This window comes from Bos taurus, chromosome 22 (assembly GCF_002263795.3).
Source record: "Bos taurus isolate L1 Dominette 01449 registration number 42190680 breed Hereford chromosome 22, ARS-UCD2.0, whole genome shotgun sequence".
Classification (NCBI taxonomy): domain Eukaryota; kingdom Metazoa; phylum Chordata; class Mammalia; order Artiodactyla; family Bovidae; genus Bos; species Bos taurus.
Window position 1 is genome coordinate 12,427,371 of NC_037349.1, and position 16,484 is coordinate 12,443,854.

A 16,484-nucleotide genomic window follows, 5' to 3' on the forward strand; every position below is an offset into this window, starting at 1 on the left:
TTTCCAGTGCTGGTGCTCAGAATTTCCTAATGTGGTAGGGTTGTGGTTTCCAGATCTGTTGCCTTGCAGGGGTCGGGGGAGGGCTTCTGTTTTTAGAGAGACTGTAAGGAGCGCCGGGTCTCCCACCTATTTGTGAGGCCTTTTCTGGAGGGCTTGATTAACCCACCCTAAAGCTTCCATTTACCCTGGGGGCAGTTTTCAGGAAAGGGACAAGGAGATTGAAATGCACACACAGACAGATGTGGATGTGCTGGTGGATTTTTTTTTTCTGAAAAGAAAGCCACATGCTCATCTTGATGTGCAGAGCAGCATCTGCTGTGTTAGTTTAAGATCTGAAGAGGAGGTGAGTGGAGCATCTGTGGAAATGCTGTAAATGAGGATTCACTCAAGGCATTTCTTCAGAACAGCTGAACGTGTCGTGTCTGCCCTAGCCACATGAGTTGCACATCTCCCGTGCCCAGATTCATGCCTGCATGCAGCAAGAACAGGCCACCAAGCATGGGCAAGGAGAGTTCAGCATTAGCAATAACGGCCTGAGATACTGGATACCTTTTTTATTTACTTTTTGTTATTCAGGTTTTGGATCCAAATATGGACCTTCGAACAGTGAAACACTTCATATGGAAGAGTGGTGGTGACCTCACCCTCCATTACCGTCAGAAGTCCACGTGAAGGGCAGGCCAGCACTCCTGGGTATTCATTTACTGACCTTCCTCTATGGCCCCAAGAGTAGTCCTAGGAAGCCCAGAGCCCCAATGGGAACAAGACTTCTAACGACTGATTTGGTATGGACCGAGATTATCTTTCCATTGAAGTGACTAATCAAGATGTAATATAGAAACCAGTCTCCATGTGTAGATTAAGCTGTCCCAGGGGAGGCAGAGTGCCAGAGCAGAAGAGCCCCAAGCAGGCTGTGTTGCGAGATGTACTGAGGACTGAAGAGAGGCCAGCACAGATTTTGCTTCCTCCTTTTGTTTCCAAGGACCTTATCTTGATCTGTTAGCACTTGTCAGAGACACATGGTAGGGCCACGTCTGTCACTGTGTTCCAACTCCAATCCCACACACTCGGGAGCTTTTCTAAGAGTACATTCCATCTACGCAGTACCTATGAAGGCTTTTTCCAAGTTTGTCATTAAAAAAACAAACAAGTTGTTTTCACCATTTAAGACAGTTATTTTTAATAGGAATTGGCTGTTGCACAATTCAAGAGCCAGCCCATTTCATAATAAATGATTACTGTTGGGCTTGTTTTTAATACTGCATCTCAGATGTGTTGTTGTAGGCAGATCTGTCGAAACCCCAGGTGCTGGGTCACAGCGCTTGGACTGCCAGCCTAGACTGCGCCCAGTCCATGCCCAGCTGGGACGCCTGGACTGCGCGGCAGCCGCAAGGAGGCGCAGCTCTCTCACGCCTTCCTCCACTGTGTTTTCTTTATGGGCAAGACCAGGTGACACCACAGGGTCTTGCTCCGGGTGAGCAGCACGACACCATCAAAACTTAAGACCATAATGAGATCCTAACTTCATTTCAATGCTACCTAATATTTCTGGTGTCAGAGTAAAAGGGTATCGTAATGAGTTAATTTGATATTCATGTCCTGGAAGTATACGTGTTTTGTTTTTTCCAGTTTTATATGCAGGTTTGTGTTGTTGTACCTGTATCCAGATTTCTTTTCACTGTTCTTTCTAACAATCTAAAGCTTTCATAGAATCATTTCGATCTTGTACAGAATATAACTTATTGGGGATAAACACTTTAACTTTTGGCAGAAAAAAACATACTTTGGATCCTCCCCAAGGTCATTTGTACTCGGAATAGAACAATGGTCCACCCCCATAAAACTACATAAGACAAGCCTCCTGTGTGAAGCCAGAAGCACAAGTGCCTTCAGAGGGCAGTTTATTCCAGTCCAGTTGCCTCCCCAGCTTGTGTGTGGCCCGTCCCCGTAATAGCAGGGACTGTGGAGGGGGTGGGGAAGGTTTTTTCTTTTCTACGTCTGCACAGGTTCAGCTGGAGGCAGCTGATGGGCCTGGGTCCAGACCTAACCATTTGAGATACTCTGATCCGCACAACTGTAGAGACAGGGTTCACTCACTGCTGGTCAGCCTCCTTTGGAAAGTGGAGCGGTCATTGCCTCCAGCACTTCGAAGAAGTGAGCAAAGACACGCCACATTTCCAACGAGTCTGTCTCCCTTATGCAGAGAGCAACGGCTTTTTTAAAAAAAAAATCCTTTCTATCTGTTGAATACAATGGTGCACTTTCGGTGCACATTTTTTAGCAATAGTTGTGAATTAATGGCTAAAAAAAAAAAACTAATTTCCCAGCCCTCAGCTTTGTTTGCACGAAGGGCCCTTGGGCTGAAGGAATAGGTCTCGCTGGGGCATGCTGCCCCATGTGCTGAGTCTTTTGGGGCGGCTGTGCTCCCTTCCCATCTTAGATCTGACCCCCCTGCCCCAGCATGGTTGTGTTTTTTTATTGTTCCAGTCAAACCCGTAATAGTTTCCAGAAGATCTGACAGTCTGCAATGCCAAAAGGGTAAAAATCTGTATTTCACAGTTGTATAGAATAAAGGCTTTAGTTAAAATATTTCAAAGTGTATGGTACACATTTATTTCCACTTGTCATTTTCCTTTATAGCAGATTAGAGAAACTTCTGGTTTTGTGTTTACCCTGGAAATAATTAGCATTGATATCCGTTTTATCCCCCAGTTTAGGGAGGGGGGTGTGTTAACGTGAGGGCAGGAAGAACCAGGTCCCTTGGGTGAGGGTGACCCTGGGTCAGGCCGCCAGGTTAGTGAAGGGAAACTGGCTTCAGAACAGGCCTGGCGTGATTCTACTTCCTGGATTCCTGCAGGCAGACACTGGGCTCCCAGACAACCCAGGAACCAGGTTCTGGCACTGGCTCTGGACACAATGCCTCCCTATTCTGCAGGCTTATCAGCTGCTCTGGTAGACCTGACAAAGCTTTGCTTCTTAAATGCAGTCACAGTGCAGGAAACTTGAGGTGTTTGCTGATATGGGACCCCTCCCTCCATATCTTTGGTCTGGGCCCCTCTATGAGCCTAACGGAGCTCTGAATTCCCTCTAAGGGCACACACCAAATCAAATGGTAAAGGTGGGACTTTTGACTGGGCTGAGGCTAGAAGGCCAGGCCGGAGGCAGCTTTTATGGTAATCATTAGCAAGGGCTGTGGGAAGGTGAGGGACTCTGGCCAGAGAGGACTTCAAGTGATAAGGATCACCCCTGCACGGAGCCCTCCTCTTGCTGTGGGACCTAGGCAGAGCAAGACGCACAACCCAGTCTCAGCCTCCCGAGGCACTGGGGGAGAGGGGAACAGCCCTCTCCCGTACTGTGGGAAATACCAGCGGGCCCTGACTCACTCTTGTCCAGGCGCCTCATCCCTGCGTGGGGTGGGAGCTGTGTGTAAAGTACTCCAGGTGGGAGGACGGGCTCTGAGAGCCTGCTTAGGATGGTGAACTTAAATTTGTTAACTATTATTCACCACTAGGGTGGCTAGATGACTTGTATATTTAAAAGAGATAATTGTAAAAGTTTGGGAGCTGACAGGTTTCCCAGCTGGGGACGCTAGGTCCGTGGGATATAGATGCTGGGGAAGCAGCAGCATCACGGCCCAAGCACAGGTGAGTCTCTGCTGAAGGGCCCAGGATTTCCAACCTTCCCTCAGGAGAAGGGGCCAGGTTCACTGGAGTTTGTGGTCAGCCTGAGCCAACTGTGCACACTAGCACAGGGTGAGACGGCAAATGGGGCGGCAGGGGTCCCAGGGCTTGGGGGTGCCCTCCATTACAGATAGGCTGGCTGTAATGGAAAGAATCAAGGCAAGCGCTACGGAACGATTAGACAAACACTCCACAGCAACCCCTTCCTCCCTCACCCCATCTTCACACCTGCTGGTTCCTGGACTCTGCTACCTGCCGTGTAGCCACAGTGACTGGAGCAGGAACATGCAATGGGCACATGGCCCAAAGATGCCCATCCCCAAGGCCCATGGCCTCTACCAATGGAAGCTCCATGCCCGACCCAAGCAGCAAAGAATCCTCTCCTACCCCAGCTTCTGGAAAACTTACTTAATCTGGTGCTGTTCCCAGCCCCCTGCTATGCCAAAAGTACTTGTTTGAGATTCTTAGACAAGTGCCCAATTCCCCAAAGCCAGGACCACCAGGCAGAATGACTGCTGGTAGGTTTTTCTCTTGGAGACCAGTAGGGTCTGAGTGGACACAAAAGCCCCCCCGTCGGCAGAAGACACTGCGCAGCACTCAGGGCCTCAGCCCAGGAAGCACTAACACGGGCCACCCCACACAGTGTGGCCTGAGCTGCCCCCCACTTCCAGGCCTCGTGAGACGCCGTCAGAGGGCCTGGTTCACAGCCCAGAGTGGTCAGGAGTGGAGAGCCGGGCCTGGCCAGGAGCCCCCCCAGCCTCCATCCCGCAGTCTGGGCTCTCTGGGCTTGCTGGCTCCTCCTCCGCCTGGGCTTCAAGCAGCTCAGCAGACAGCCCGTCTTCGGGTGAGGCGGCAGAAGTGAGGCTGTCGGGAAGGGTCAGCTGAGGCAGGTGGTCTGGCTGGGCCTGGGCGCCGGGGCTGTCTGGGAAGGAGACCTCAAACTCGGACCCAGACCAGGTGGCCTCACCTGAAACACACAGGGTGGAGCTGAGGAGGCCCACAGAACCTGGGCCAGTGTGGCCTGGGCAGTCACCCCACTGACCCCCAGCTCCTGCCCCCTGTGTTGATGGGATGAGAGCACCAGTGTATGAGCGCCTTGATGTGGCTGCCCTCCCCCACAGGCCAGCCTCTAACCCGGCTATCAGGGCCACCTTTGCCACAACCCAGGGTCCCCCCCAGAGGGGCCAGCCCCTCACCACCACGCTCGTGAGAACCGCTGCTGGAGCAGACATCCTCCAGCCCTGAGGCTGAGGCCACAGGGGGGGTCAGCTCTGTGGAAGAGGGCAGGCCAGGCCAGACGCTGGTGTTGCTACTGTCCAGGAGGGAGAGGCCAGACACGTCCAGGAAGCCTGTGGGGAGGCACACGATTCTCTGTCGGCACAGAACCCTGACCGCTGGAAGGCCAGCGCCTCAGGCTCACTGTGCCCAGTTTCTGGGGCATCTGGCCTGGCCTGAGACTGAAACCTCAGCTGTTTGTGAAGCTCCCAGCCAGCCCCAGAGGCTCCCACAGCCGGTTTCTGAGGAAAGAAAGGGGCCTGGGGTGGGTGATCACAGGAATAGCCCAGCGGCAGAGGGCCCGGACCCTGCCCTGTGCCCAGTGTACTGTGTGGCCTTGAGCAGGCCCCCTCTCGCCTCTGGACGGCAGCCTCCCCATCCGCACGCTGATCACATCATCTGCAACTAGCCTGGCAGGTACGAGATAGCTGCCAACGCCCAGCCCTCAGCTTGCTCTCGGCCTGCTCGGTACCTGGGTCCATGACTCGCTGCAGTGGAGGTGGAGGCTGCAGAGGAATCTCCATGGAACGGGGTGGGTCTCCAAGGTCTTGAGCGCCCTGGGTAAGACTTTCAGGCCCAGGGGGCTGTTCCTCTGTGGAGGAGTCAGGTGCCTGCAGCAAGGCCTAAGGGGAGCCAGGGAAAAAGAGGAATCAGAGGGCCCTGTCAGGACAGGGCTGCTGCTGCTGCTGCTGCTAAGTCGCTTCAGTCATGTCTGACTCTGTGTGACCCCATAGACGGCAGCCCATCAGGCTCCCCCGTCCCTGGGATTCTCCAGGCAAGAGTACTGGAGTGGGGTGCCATTGCCTTCTCCGCACGACAGGGTTAGTCCAACCTAACCCCTAGCCCACACCTACCCTGGGAGCACCACTCAGCTCACAGGAGCAAGCAGCCTTGGGGATCTACTGGTTCCTCTACAGATGTGTAGCCAGGCAAGAGAGGCCCAGCTGGCCTCCCATGAGGTGCCAACATGGACTTGGGGTCCCCTTCCCACTCTGCTGAGCAGCCCTGTCTGTGACCCCCTGGCATAGTGCATGCCTGGAGAGTAGTCCCCGAGTGCCCGCATGCAGACCCCAGGCACCAGCCTGATGCCCAGAGGCACTTGGGCCAGACACACAGTCCCTGGCCTAACTTTGCAACAGACTCAGGGAGTCACAAGACAAGGCTCTGCCCACCCCTGAGCCTCAGTGTCCCAGTCGTGAAATGAAAATGACAACCAGTGCCTCGCACTCCCCTCACCTGCAGATCCAAGGGGCAGGGAAATCAAAGCAGGTTGCACGGTCCCGGGACTGGCCCCATCTGCTCCGCCTGGGTCCCACAAGCCGGGGGGCTTCCCAAGGGCTCCACAGATAGGCTCCCGGTGAGGACAGCCCCCGTCTCCTCCTTTCCCAGCTGCAGGCCCCTCTGCCCACATGAAACTCCCCTCTTGCCCCAGCTGGCCAGTGCTCCCCACGTACCTCCACATAGTCACCCTGTTTGGAGCCTGTCTCCAGGCCAAAAGGGGCAGGAGAGTCCTGGGAGCCGGGTCCAGGCGGTGGAGCACCAGGCGGTGGGGCACTGGGCGGCGGGCCACCAGGCGGCTTCTTGTGGTGGCTGGGGGGCTGGGTTGGGATCCGGTGCAGATACCCGTAACCAATACCACAGCCCAGGCTGCCAAAGGCCAGAAACACCCTCCTGGGCTTGTCCCACAGCCCTTCCTACCCCTGCCACCCCCACCCACCAGCAATGAGAGGGTCTCCTAGACCAACATCAGCCTCAGGACCCCTGGGCCCAGGGCCCAGCCCTCCACCCCCACCGTGGGACTCAAGGTCCACACCCACCGGCCAGGCGCCCCCTAGAGCCCCACCCCGCAGCCCTCCAATCCCAGGAAGTACCTGCCCTCTCCACCCCAGGCTGCATTGGGGGTGACAGTCACCTCCCGGCAGGAGTCAGACTCAGAATTGTAAACCATCAGCTTCAAGGCCTTCCCCTCGTGGGACTCGATGAGCGAGAAGAAGTCCTCGGACTACAACAGACACACAGCACCTAAGCCCTGTTCCCACTCTGGGATGGGAAGCCTCACAAGACAAGATACTTCTCATGGACAGCACCCCATCCAAGGGGCCGGGGGAGTGGGGAGGGAAGGCTGCCCTTCCTCACCTCCTGGAGGATCTGGTCCGAGCCCACAACGTAGTCTGTGTAGGGGCGCAGGCCTGCGAGGGCAGCAGGTGAAGAGGGTTCCACATCCTGCGGAAAAAGAATCACGAATTATCCAACTGTCAGCCTTGCTACTGGGGGGCAGCAGGTGGAGAGCTGTGTCTTCAGGGGGTGAGTAGTATACCTGTCCTCCATCCCCAGGCCAAGACCTCAAACCCAAACTCGCCCAGCCCCACCCAGCCCCTGTTCCCCTGCCTCCCCCAGTCCACAGTCTGCCCAGCAGAGGGCAGCACTGTGTCACGGCTCACCTTACAGCTCCCGCATCTGACCACCCGATCCAAGTCCAGCCTCCCCCCGCTGCGAGCTGGGGCACTGAAGACAGACACTTTACTCCTCTGCCCCAGTTTCCCCACAGTTAAAAGTAGGATATATAGTACTTAGGCAAAAGGTTGTTGAGAAGACCAAAAAAAAATAATAATACATGTACAGAATGAAAACCACACCTTGTCCCACAGTAAATACCTCACTTTATTGCTGTTACTGCTGCAGGCATAGGGCTGAAGACCTTGGGACAGGGGGGAGGTTAAAAGGTTAAAGGCGAGGGTGGTGATAAGTAGGTGCCAGGATTGCCTTCTCCCTTGGGAAGCTCCATTCCCCGATCCCAGTCTCCCAAGAAACGTGGAAGGATTTGCATCATCACCCCTGCACTGCACTCATGGACAGAGTAAGGCCAGCTGAAAAGGTTGAGCAGACTCCCCCAAGGAGTCAGTGAGCAACAGAAGCAACTAGAAACCAAATCAGCCCATTTCCAGCTCAGGGCTCCTCCTGCCCATCAAGCTGCAGGACTGTGCATTCAAGAACCGGGGCACAATCAGTGACTGTGCATGTCACACATGTGTGCGTGTATGTCTAGGAATGAACACTAACAGCAACAGCTGTGACAGCTCAGTCACGGAGACTCATTAAGGTTCAGACCCCAAGCACCAGTCGAGTGCCCGAAGGGGCTCTCAGGGGACCTGCCCAAAAAAACATGATACTGGTAATACCCTAGAGTATACCAGAAAAAAACACTCTTTTTAGATAAGGACTAAAGCACAGCAGCAGGATTTCCCAGGTGGCACAGCGGTAAAGAATCTGCCTGCCAATGCAGGAGATACAGGTTCAATCCCTGGGTCGGGAAGATCCCCTGGAGAAGGGCATGGCAGCTCACTCCAGTGTTCTTGCCTGGAGACTCCCATGGACAGAGGAGTCTGGTGGGCTACAGTCCACGGGGTTGCAGAATCAGACACGACTTAGCAACTAAACAATGCAAAGCAGTAACAGCAGCATTCTGGCAGCACAACGACCCTTCCAGCAGATGGCGGCCCCATCTTTCCAAAGAAGAAACCAAGGTCTGGAGTGTAAGAAATTACCCAAATTCAGAGGGCCCTGTTCAGGTGACGAGGAGTTGCCCTCTCTGGGACCCTGGAACAAGGAGACCACACCCTGCCCTCAGAATCCCCAGACAGGCCCAGTGGCTGCCGGCCTTTCCTAGGAGGCCTCCCCACACACCCATCCCCGTCTGCCCCAGTGATCCCACCGCCACGCCCCACTCACCAGCACATGCCACACGTGCTCGCTGGCCCGGCGGAAGCTGCAGAAGCGGACGCTGGCGCCCAGCAGGCCCTGGCCGCCCCACATGTTGCTGGGAACCACCTCCACCTCACGCACTTTCATGGTCTTCATGTTGAACACCTCCAGCTTCACTGGCTTCTCCACGTTGGCCTTCAGCAGGGCCTTGAGCGTGTCATTCTCCTTGTTCTGCAAGGGCAGCAGGGCTGACTCCTGGAGCCCCCCTCAAAACACCCAGCCAGAACCCCCAGACAAGTCTGGGTCTGATATAGGGTGAGGGCCTTGGTGGCCAGCTGCCCCCGAGAGACCTGGTGCAGGGCTGGGTCCACAGATCAGGGCTGGGCCTGCAGCCACTGGACCCTAAGCATCCCTAAGCCCTGCTAAACCTTCCTCCCTTGGGGCCCCCAGAAAACACCACAAAGTAAGCAAAGAGCCCCCTGAGTCCAGAGCACTGCCGCACGGCCCACCCTGAAAGGCCCCTTCCAGAGCCCTCAGCCCTCTCGGCAGGCCTGGAGGCTTTGTGGACAGTGCCAGGAGTCCCCCTGCCTCTGACCCACCCCGGAGGGCCCAAGGGCTAAACTCCAGGCAGGGCCCCCATCAGGCTCACTGTTGCCCTGGAAGAGGGGGAGATGGGGTTTGGTCTCCCTCCAGCAGAAAAGGCAGGCAGGGCTGGGGTTCCCATGGGACAGCAGAACACAAACATATACACACACGCAGACACACACACGGCAGAGGTGGTGGGGAGGCCTCACCAGTCTCACACACACACACACACACACCAGTCACACACACACACACCCACACACACCCACCCACCCACCCCAGAGGCAGGAGGGGGGCCTCACCAGTCTTGAGTGCCCAATGGTGATGATGAAGTCGAAGTAGGGCTCCAGGCCTGCCTGCTGGGCGGGGGAGTTCTCCTGCACCTGTGCAGCAGAGGCTGCAGTCACTGCGCTGACCCCAGGGCTCTCCCGGAAACCCCCAGCCCTCAGTTCTAGAAACTGCCCCACTCCCCGCCCCAGAGAGGACACGGACCCCAGCGTGAACTGGGCCGGGCGGGCCACACATGGGCACAGCCAAGGCTCACGCCATCCTCTCTCGCTGCTTTCCTGGGCTTATGTTTCCCTCTTTCAGAAAACGACTCTTTCCAGACCGTGATCCACAGACTACGCTTCCAGACAGCCTCACAGAAAGAGCCCAGGGCAGGAGGCCACGGGGAGCCTGCGTCTGGGTGACTCAGACGCTGCCCCAGAGGCCTGCGCTGGGGCTGCTGGAGAGCCAGGAAGGTTTACCAGAAAGGGTCAGATGTGGACAGGAAAGGAGTGACCCGGGGTTGTGCCCAGAAAGACAGGAGTGGGGAAGACAGCCTGTGGCCAGATCCCAGAGGGCCCCTGACCCTGTGGTGACAGATCCAGGCAAGGTTGAGGAGGGCTGGCGGAGGAGAACGGACCCCGGCGTCGGGCATGAGCCTGAGCCAGCAAGCCTGGAGAGCAGCACACAGTTCCCTTTGCCATCCAGCCTCCCCACGTGGGCCAGCTCCTCCAGCAGCAAGTCCCAGCCCAAGGCTGCTCATGTGCTGCCTTGCACTCCCAGACTCCCCGCTGTCTCCAAAAACACAACAGCCAGGCTTGCTGCTCTGGTGGAAATCCATCTCAAAGGCCCCATTCACAGCGCCTCGCTCAGACAATGCAGCCTTTATCCCCAGTTCTGGACCGCAGGTGGGCCCCACGCCCTCCAGCCTTTGGCTGTGAGCTCCTGAAGCCCAGTGTCAACCAGGCCCCCAAGCCCCGGGCTCAGGTGGCCTCAGGTTCTGGATGCCTGCTTGAGGGGAAGGACCCGTGGCTTCTGCCACTCCCCAGGCCCTCCAATCACAGAGTCCCCGGACTGAAGGAACCCTCACTGCTGAGGCTGTGGATCCAGGCCAGTTTCCCCCTGGGATTAGGGCTCCCTCCTCACAGCAGTACCAAAAGAGCCTCTCCTTGCCACTTCTAGAAGCTGCCATGGCTTCCACTGAGATGAGCCCAGAAACCCAACTCCACCCTAGTTGGCCTCGCCCAGAGGGCTGCTCCTGGGAGCCTGCTTCACTATCCCTTCTGGGGAAAGTCTGGAAAGAGGTAGCTTTTCAGGGGAGGACAGTTCATCCGGGAGAGCGGGTGGGGAGCTGCTCCTCCCTGCTGTTGGCCACTCCACCCCACCATCCCTGGGTAAGGCCCTGGCTCCAGAGCAGGCTGGTCGCCCTGTACCCTCCTCCACCCAATGTCAGCCACTCTCTGTTATCAATGAGGCCCTGAGGCTCAGGCCCCCAGTGCGCAGGCGCAGGCTCTCTCCCAGCCCACCCTGTGCCTCCACCTCCTCGCTCCTGTGGCCTTGCCCGTGGTCTGGTGGTACTCTCCTGCCTCTGCCCTGGGCCTTGTCATCGCCCACTGTGGCTCCACAGCAGAAAGCATCTGGGATGCTGCCCGCCGCACCCCCAGTCCTGCAGCAAGCACCCCCTCTGGCTTTCTCCTGGGGGTTCCTGACACCCCCAACCCCACAGCCCTACACGTGTGCCGCTTTCCTAACCCGCGCCCCAACTCCCATCAGGGCACCTCAAGCAATTAACCACACGACGGCAGCTTCTTCTGAGGACTGGCTGGGTGCCAGGTGAGTGCACGACCTGCTTCCCCTGTCATTTAACCGCCTCACTAACCCCAACTGACAGGGAAGGAAAAGCCCTCAGTTATTCAACAGCAGCCTGACCCAGGAAATCCGACCCAGAGCTTGTTCCTGCCCACTGCCCTGTAACAGCTTGAGCAGGGCAGTGACTTCTCCACCATGCTCTGCATGTGTGGGAAGGCCAACAGTTAGAGAAAGCAGCCCACTTGTTCTTTGTTTGGTTTTCTTTTTACTATTAAGGAGGCAACATTACACTTCTACTTAAAGCCTCCTGATGGTACCATACCTCAGCATTAAATCCTAAATGCCCAGGACAACAACACACCAGGCCCCACACAATGTGGCCTCACCCTTTCCCTCACAAGGACCTGGCCATTCAAGCACACCAGTCCCAGCTCCTTACTGCTGAAGCCCAGTAAGCATAATCCTACCTCGGCATCTCCCTCCACCCTGAACACTCTTCCCCCATGTACCTATGTGTGAGTATACAGATATATACATATATATATAAAACAGGAAAAAATTTATCATGGAACTATTAAAGACCAATGATTTGAAGAATGAAAGAAAACGATCAAGCAGATTAAAAAGCTATGTAGGGGTAGTTAATTGCAAGAGTGACCAGATAAACTTCACCTAGCCTACTGTCCACTCCTTATTTCTGAGTGTCGGCTCAAATGTGACTTGATCAGAGACCTTTCCTGACCCTTCTATCTAAAACAGCACCCACTCATCACTCTGGACCCCTTACCCTGCTTTATTTTTCTCTCTAGCAACGGTCACCACATACCACACATTTCAATTTCTAGTCTGCTCCCTTCTCTCCCGGCTGGCACCCAAATGTAAGCTCCATAAGAAAAGGGACAATGTCTCTTCTGTTCACTGCTTTATCTCCAGAACCCGGAAATCTACATGTCATAATGTATGTGCTCAAAGTCACTGTTTTTGGCTATAAGGCTATACCGTACAACACAGGGCACATAGCAAACATTTTTATATAATAACTATAAATGGAGCACAGCCTTTTAAAATTGTGTATCTGTATTGTATGCATATACAAAATTGTACATCAACTATACTTCAATTAAAAAATAAAGCTGCACGTATGAAATGAAAAAAATAAATGTTTTGTAAGTGAAGACCCAGTTCCTCAAACTTTCCACTCTGTCCCTCTCCGACAGGCCCTTCTTGTCCTCACTCTTACCATCCACCCTCACCCCCTGTCAATAGCCTTACTTTGCTTTCCATCAAACCTGTTGGAAGACCCTTCTGGCTGCATGCATTTCACTGTCCACTTTTTCCGCTTGGTACCACATCATGGTGTCCACTAGGGAAAGCCTATCAGCAAGCACAAATCCTGTTACCTCTGGGCCCTGGAGCCATCCTGCCTTTCTTTTTAGCAAACCTCTTCTTTGGTCCCCACTCTCATTCCCCAACCCTCCGCCGCCTCGTTGTTAACACAGCCTCCTATGACAATAGGAAAGACCACTCAAAAGTAAGGCGTCAAACTGACAAGCTACGCCCATCTCTGCAGCCATCCACCTGGGCACAAGCGAAAAGGGAGTCTGGCCCATCTGTGCTCCGGAGACAGAGACCCACCTGCCCCTCTCACCTCTGTTACAGCCCCGCCCTCTCCGAGGTACTAATCACCCCAAATCTCCATCTGGCTACGGACCCCTCTCCCCACCTTCAGGGCCTGGAACTCACTCCCATCTCCACTGTCCTCGCGACTGCTCATCCAGACCTCTTTGTAGCAACACGGATGACACATTCTCTGCTGACGCCCTACGGCGCTTCTCCGCAGTGTTCCACCTGGGGACCTTCCCCCTGCAGCAAATCTATCCCCGAGCCCTCTGCCGCATTCTCTCTGCTCTCCCGCTCCCACTTTCCTTGTCTGGTTCTCACTGGTCTTCGACCTCTCGAAGCCTTTCGACCCCGAGAAGCGTGGGATGAAAGCCGGTGGGCTCCCCGGCAGTTGGCGACCCCCTCGATCCAAGAGCGCAGACGGCCGGGACTGGGCTCTCTCCTCAGGTCCAACATGGAGCGCAGTGCACAGCAGGCGATCATAAATGTGTTCATACAAGTGCACAAATTCTCCTGACTGAACCTGGCGCGCTCACTCTCCCCCTGGGAGAAGTGCCATTCCAGAGAGGCCCGACTCCACAAGGAAACGCTCCCGCTTCCTGCAGAGCTGGCACTTGGGGCTGGCGCCGGGCCGACCGCGGCCGCAGGCGGGCCGGGAACCCAGGGGTGCCACTGCGCCTTCTCTCGGCGATGGCTCCAACCGGGAAGGGGTACCACCCTCCCCTGGGAGGCCACCCCACGCCGAGACCGCGCGGCTGCCGCCCCCGGGCCGGCGATCCGGCGTTCCCGCGCGTCGGAGCGGGTGCCGCGCTAAGACCTCCGGCACCGCAGGGGCGACTCACCCCGTGCAGGTGGAAGCCCTCGGCGCCGCCCGCGGGCTGCTCGGCGCTGGCGCCCAGGCCCATGGCCACAGTCAGCTCGGGCGACGGTGCCCGGGACCGCGACGCCTACCCGGGAGGCCTAACCAGGTGCCCCCAGCGCGGGCTCACCCTCTCGGCTCTCGACTACCCGCGCCTTGTCACGTGGGCGCTAGGCCACGCCTACCCCTAACTCTGACGCCCTTAGAGAGCAGCCAGCTGCTCCGTTTCCAAGGACGCGCGAGCCTCCGACTTCCGGCCGCGAGAGGCGTACCCAGGACCCTGACTTGGGAATCTCGCTCCGGGCGGCACCACGAGACCCCGACTCTAGAGCCGCGGACGTCCAGAGATGAGCAGCAATGACTCCTCCCTTATGGTGCGTGACCGGGGCACTGCTCCCTCCGGGACTCCTCCTCTGGCCCAGTCAGCCTCGCGACCTGCAGCTCCTCTGTTACCTCTCTGACCGCTACCCAGCTTTCGCTGTCCCTGGCCTCTTCAGACGGTCTTGGTGCCTTCTCGCCTCTCTTTCCGTGGCGAGCACATCCTGTCTGGTGTTCTCCGAGTACCCTGAGCCCCTAGCCATCATCCCCACCCAGTCTTATCTCCGAGCTCCCCCAAACCAAAGCATAAAAATCCGTCACCTTGCCATTATCCGACCCCCACCCCGGCTCCAACCGCCTGGGCCTCTTCTGTGTCTTTCACCCTAGTGGATGGCACCACCGTTTGACCCCCCAGCCGTTACTCTTCCCCATATGCATCTCTAGCTCCTGTCTATCAGCAGAAAATATCAGCTCCTTATTTTATCTCCTAGCCCAGTATCACCACCATGTTCCCTCTGGGCACCTGCAACAGTCCCCCTCCCAGCTGGTTTCTCTACCTCATCTCTTCACCAGCAGTCTCCCTACCTCCACCACCACCAATAGCAACTACTCCAACACACACACAAAGGAGCCAGAGGGGTTTTTGCAAAAACACACATCTGAACACTTTCCCTCCCCTCCCCCCCCCCCCACCCCCGCTATCCCCATGCATAAAACCATTCCAGCTGCTTCCTATTACCCTCAGGATGATGTCTGGGCTCTTTCATATGGCCCACAAGGCTGTTTACAATCCAACCACATCTATCCCCAACCCCAGCACCCACAAACCTTAGGGGAAGTGAGACTTCACTTTGAAATCTCAGCCTCTCTTATTGCATGACGTTTGTCAAGCCACAGCCTCCATGGGCTTTGGCTTCCTTAATTGTGAGGAATATGGAGAGAATAATGCATAAGACAATAAGCGTAAAGCCTTTGATACCCTTCACCACAGGTGGTTAGCCCACAATAACTTGCAATTCTAACTATTGCTTTCGTGATCCTTATTACTGGTCCTCCTTCTTCCGCCTTATTCCCTTGAGTTGAACTTCTCATCAACTTTTGAACCAGAGTCTGTGGTTAATTCCAAAACAAGCCATCTTCTAACTCTTTCCTAAGAAAACCGTATGGAGCTGTTTCTGTGGCTGGGGAGGAACAAGATGAGGCCAGGATATTCTTTCTCTTCTCTTTACAGAACTGGAGGAGGAGCAGGGAATAGGGGAGGGAGGTGATCAGAACAGAAGCAGAAAGGGACTCAAGACTATTGCGATTTTGCCTTCCTCCTCGCAGGCTGGGATCATTTACTACAGCAAAGAAAAGTACTTCCGCCATGTGCAGCAGGCCGCAGCTGTGGGCCTGGAAAAATTCAACAATGACCCAGTGCTGCAGTTCTTTAAAGCCTATGGAGTCCTCAGGGAAGGTGAGGACCCATCAGTGTTGCCTCCTGACCTTAGGCACTAACGCACCGGCTCCACCTGGATGCCTGCTTCTACCCCAGTCATGTTTCCCTGGAAACAGTCTTACACAGAGTGGCTAGATTTCCAGGTTAATTCACAGAAATCTGTGTAATCTATATATAGTTGACTTTCGAGAACTGAGAGCTCATTCTCCCTGTTCTGCACCTCAGTTTCCCTGTCTATAAAATGAGTTGGGGAGAGGGCAGAAATGACCACAGGATTATTGAACCAACCCCAGGCTTGATTACTGAACCAACCTCAGGTAATGCAGGAAAAGGAAATGGTAGGTATGGACACAGTCATGTGTGGGACAGAAGCAGAGAGAGGAGTAGGGCCCCTGCAGTACCAATTCACTGACATTCAGAAGGTGGTCCTGGGCTGCCCATGGCCAATGTCAGTGGACATGGAAGGATAAATATCATCAGTGGCTCTGGGGTTATATTTTATAGCTAGCTGGGAATGCCCAGAGGTCCTTCTTCAGAACCGATACAGGGTATCCTTGCAAGTACTCACAGGAACATCTCTCAGCTCCAAGTCCTCCATCCCCTGGCCACATGGACCATGGTGCCAGCAGCGCTTTCAGGAAGCTTCAGTCTTCAGGGAACTTGGGCCATTAGGGACCTGTGGACCAGTTAGTCCAAGCCTTGGGTCAGATCACACCAAGCCTTGAGTCAGCCCTGGGTCTGCCATGGAGCCTCTTGCCCTCTGAGCTTAATAACCACGTGGGCTCTCTTCACAGAGCACATCCAGGATGCCATCAGCAGCCTGGAGAGCATCCGGAATCACCCAGATGTGTCCCTGTGCTCCATCATGGCCCTCATTTATGCTCACAAGTGCTGTGAAACCATTGGTGAGTGCAGGCATGCTCAGCCAAGC

At 55.5% G+C, this 16,484-nt stretch overlaps 3 protein-coding genes across 18 annotated transcripts in view; 2 read left to right on the forward strand and 1 right to left on the reverse strand.

Moving 5' to 3' along the window:
* Positions 1-2,589, forward strand: part of WDR48 (WD repeat domain 48) — a 52,727-nt gene extending 50,138 nt beyond the window's left edge. Inside the window, 1 exon segment of the mRNA NM_001076524.1 lies at positions 577-2,589. Within this exon segment, the coding sequence (NP_001069992.1) occupies positions 577-672 (96 nt within the window). The 3' untranslated portion in view covers positions 673-2,589.
* GORASP1 (golgi reassembly stacking protein 1) lies at positions 2,529-16,166 on the reverse strand. Of its 9 annotated transcripts, none has more exons than XM_024982961.1 (9): positions 16,122-16,166; positions 9,545-9,625; positions 8,685-8,888; positions 7,092-7,178; positions 6,827-6,957; positions 6,410-6,602; positions 5,428-5,578; positions 4,877-5,029; positions 2,529-4,647 (listed from the first exon to the last, which is right to left on the reverse strand). In XM_024982961.1, exons 1-9 carry the CDS (start codon positions 16,149-16,151, stop codon positions 4,382-4,384), a joined length of 1,296 nt encoding a protein of 431 aa, XP_024838729.1. In that variant the 5' UTR covers positions 16,152-16,166; the 3' UTR covers positions 2,529-4,381.
* The window catches only part of TTC21A (tetratricopeptide repeat domain 21A), a 35,339-nt gene continuing 32,880 nt past the window's right edge, over positions 14,026-16,484 (forward strand). For 4 of the 8 annotated variants that reach the window (XM_024983144.2, XM_024983146.2, XM_024983147.2 and 1 more), the window contains exons 1-3: positions 14,026-14,171; positions 15,442-15,571; positions 16,348-16,458. In XM_024983144.2, coding sequence (XP_024838912.1) covers positions 14,145-14,171; positions 15,442-15,571; positions 16,348-16,458 — 268 coding nt within the window. In that variant the 5' untranslated portion in view covers positions 14,026-14,144. The remainder of the gene's footprint in view (positions 14,172-15,441; positions 15,572-16,347; positions 16,459-16,484) is intronic. The other 4 variants (XM_024983143.2, XM_024983141.2, XM_024983145.2 and 1 more) reach the window with 2 other exon arrangements.

Bases quoted from the DNA above. Each gene is read 5' to 3' on its own strand.
- GORASP1 (XM_024982957.2), bottom strand. From the start codon at position 10,350: ATGGATTTCCACCAGAGCAGCAAGCCTGGCTGTTGTGTTTTTGGAGAC. The intron at 9,626-10,095 runs GTCAGGGGCCCT...TCTGCTGCACAG, and splicing joins CCTGGATCTGTCACCACAGG to GTGCAGGAGAACTCCCCCGC. The intron at 4,648-4,876 runs GTGAGGGGCTGG...TGTGTGTTTCAG, and splicing joins CGGTTCTCACGAGCGTGGTG to GTGAGGCCACCTGGTCTGGG.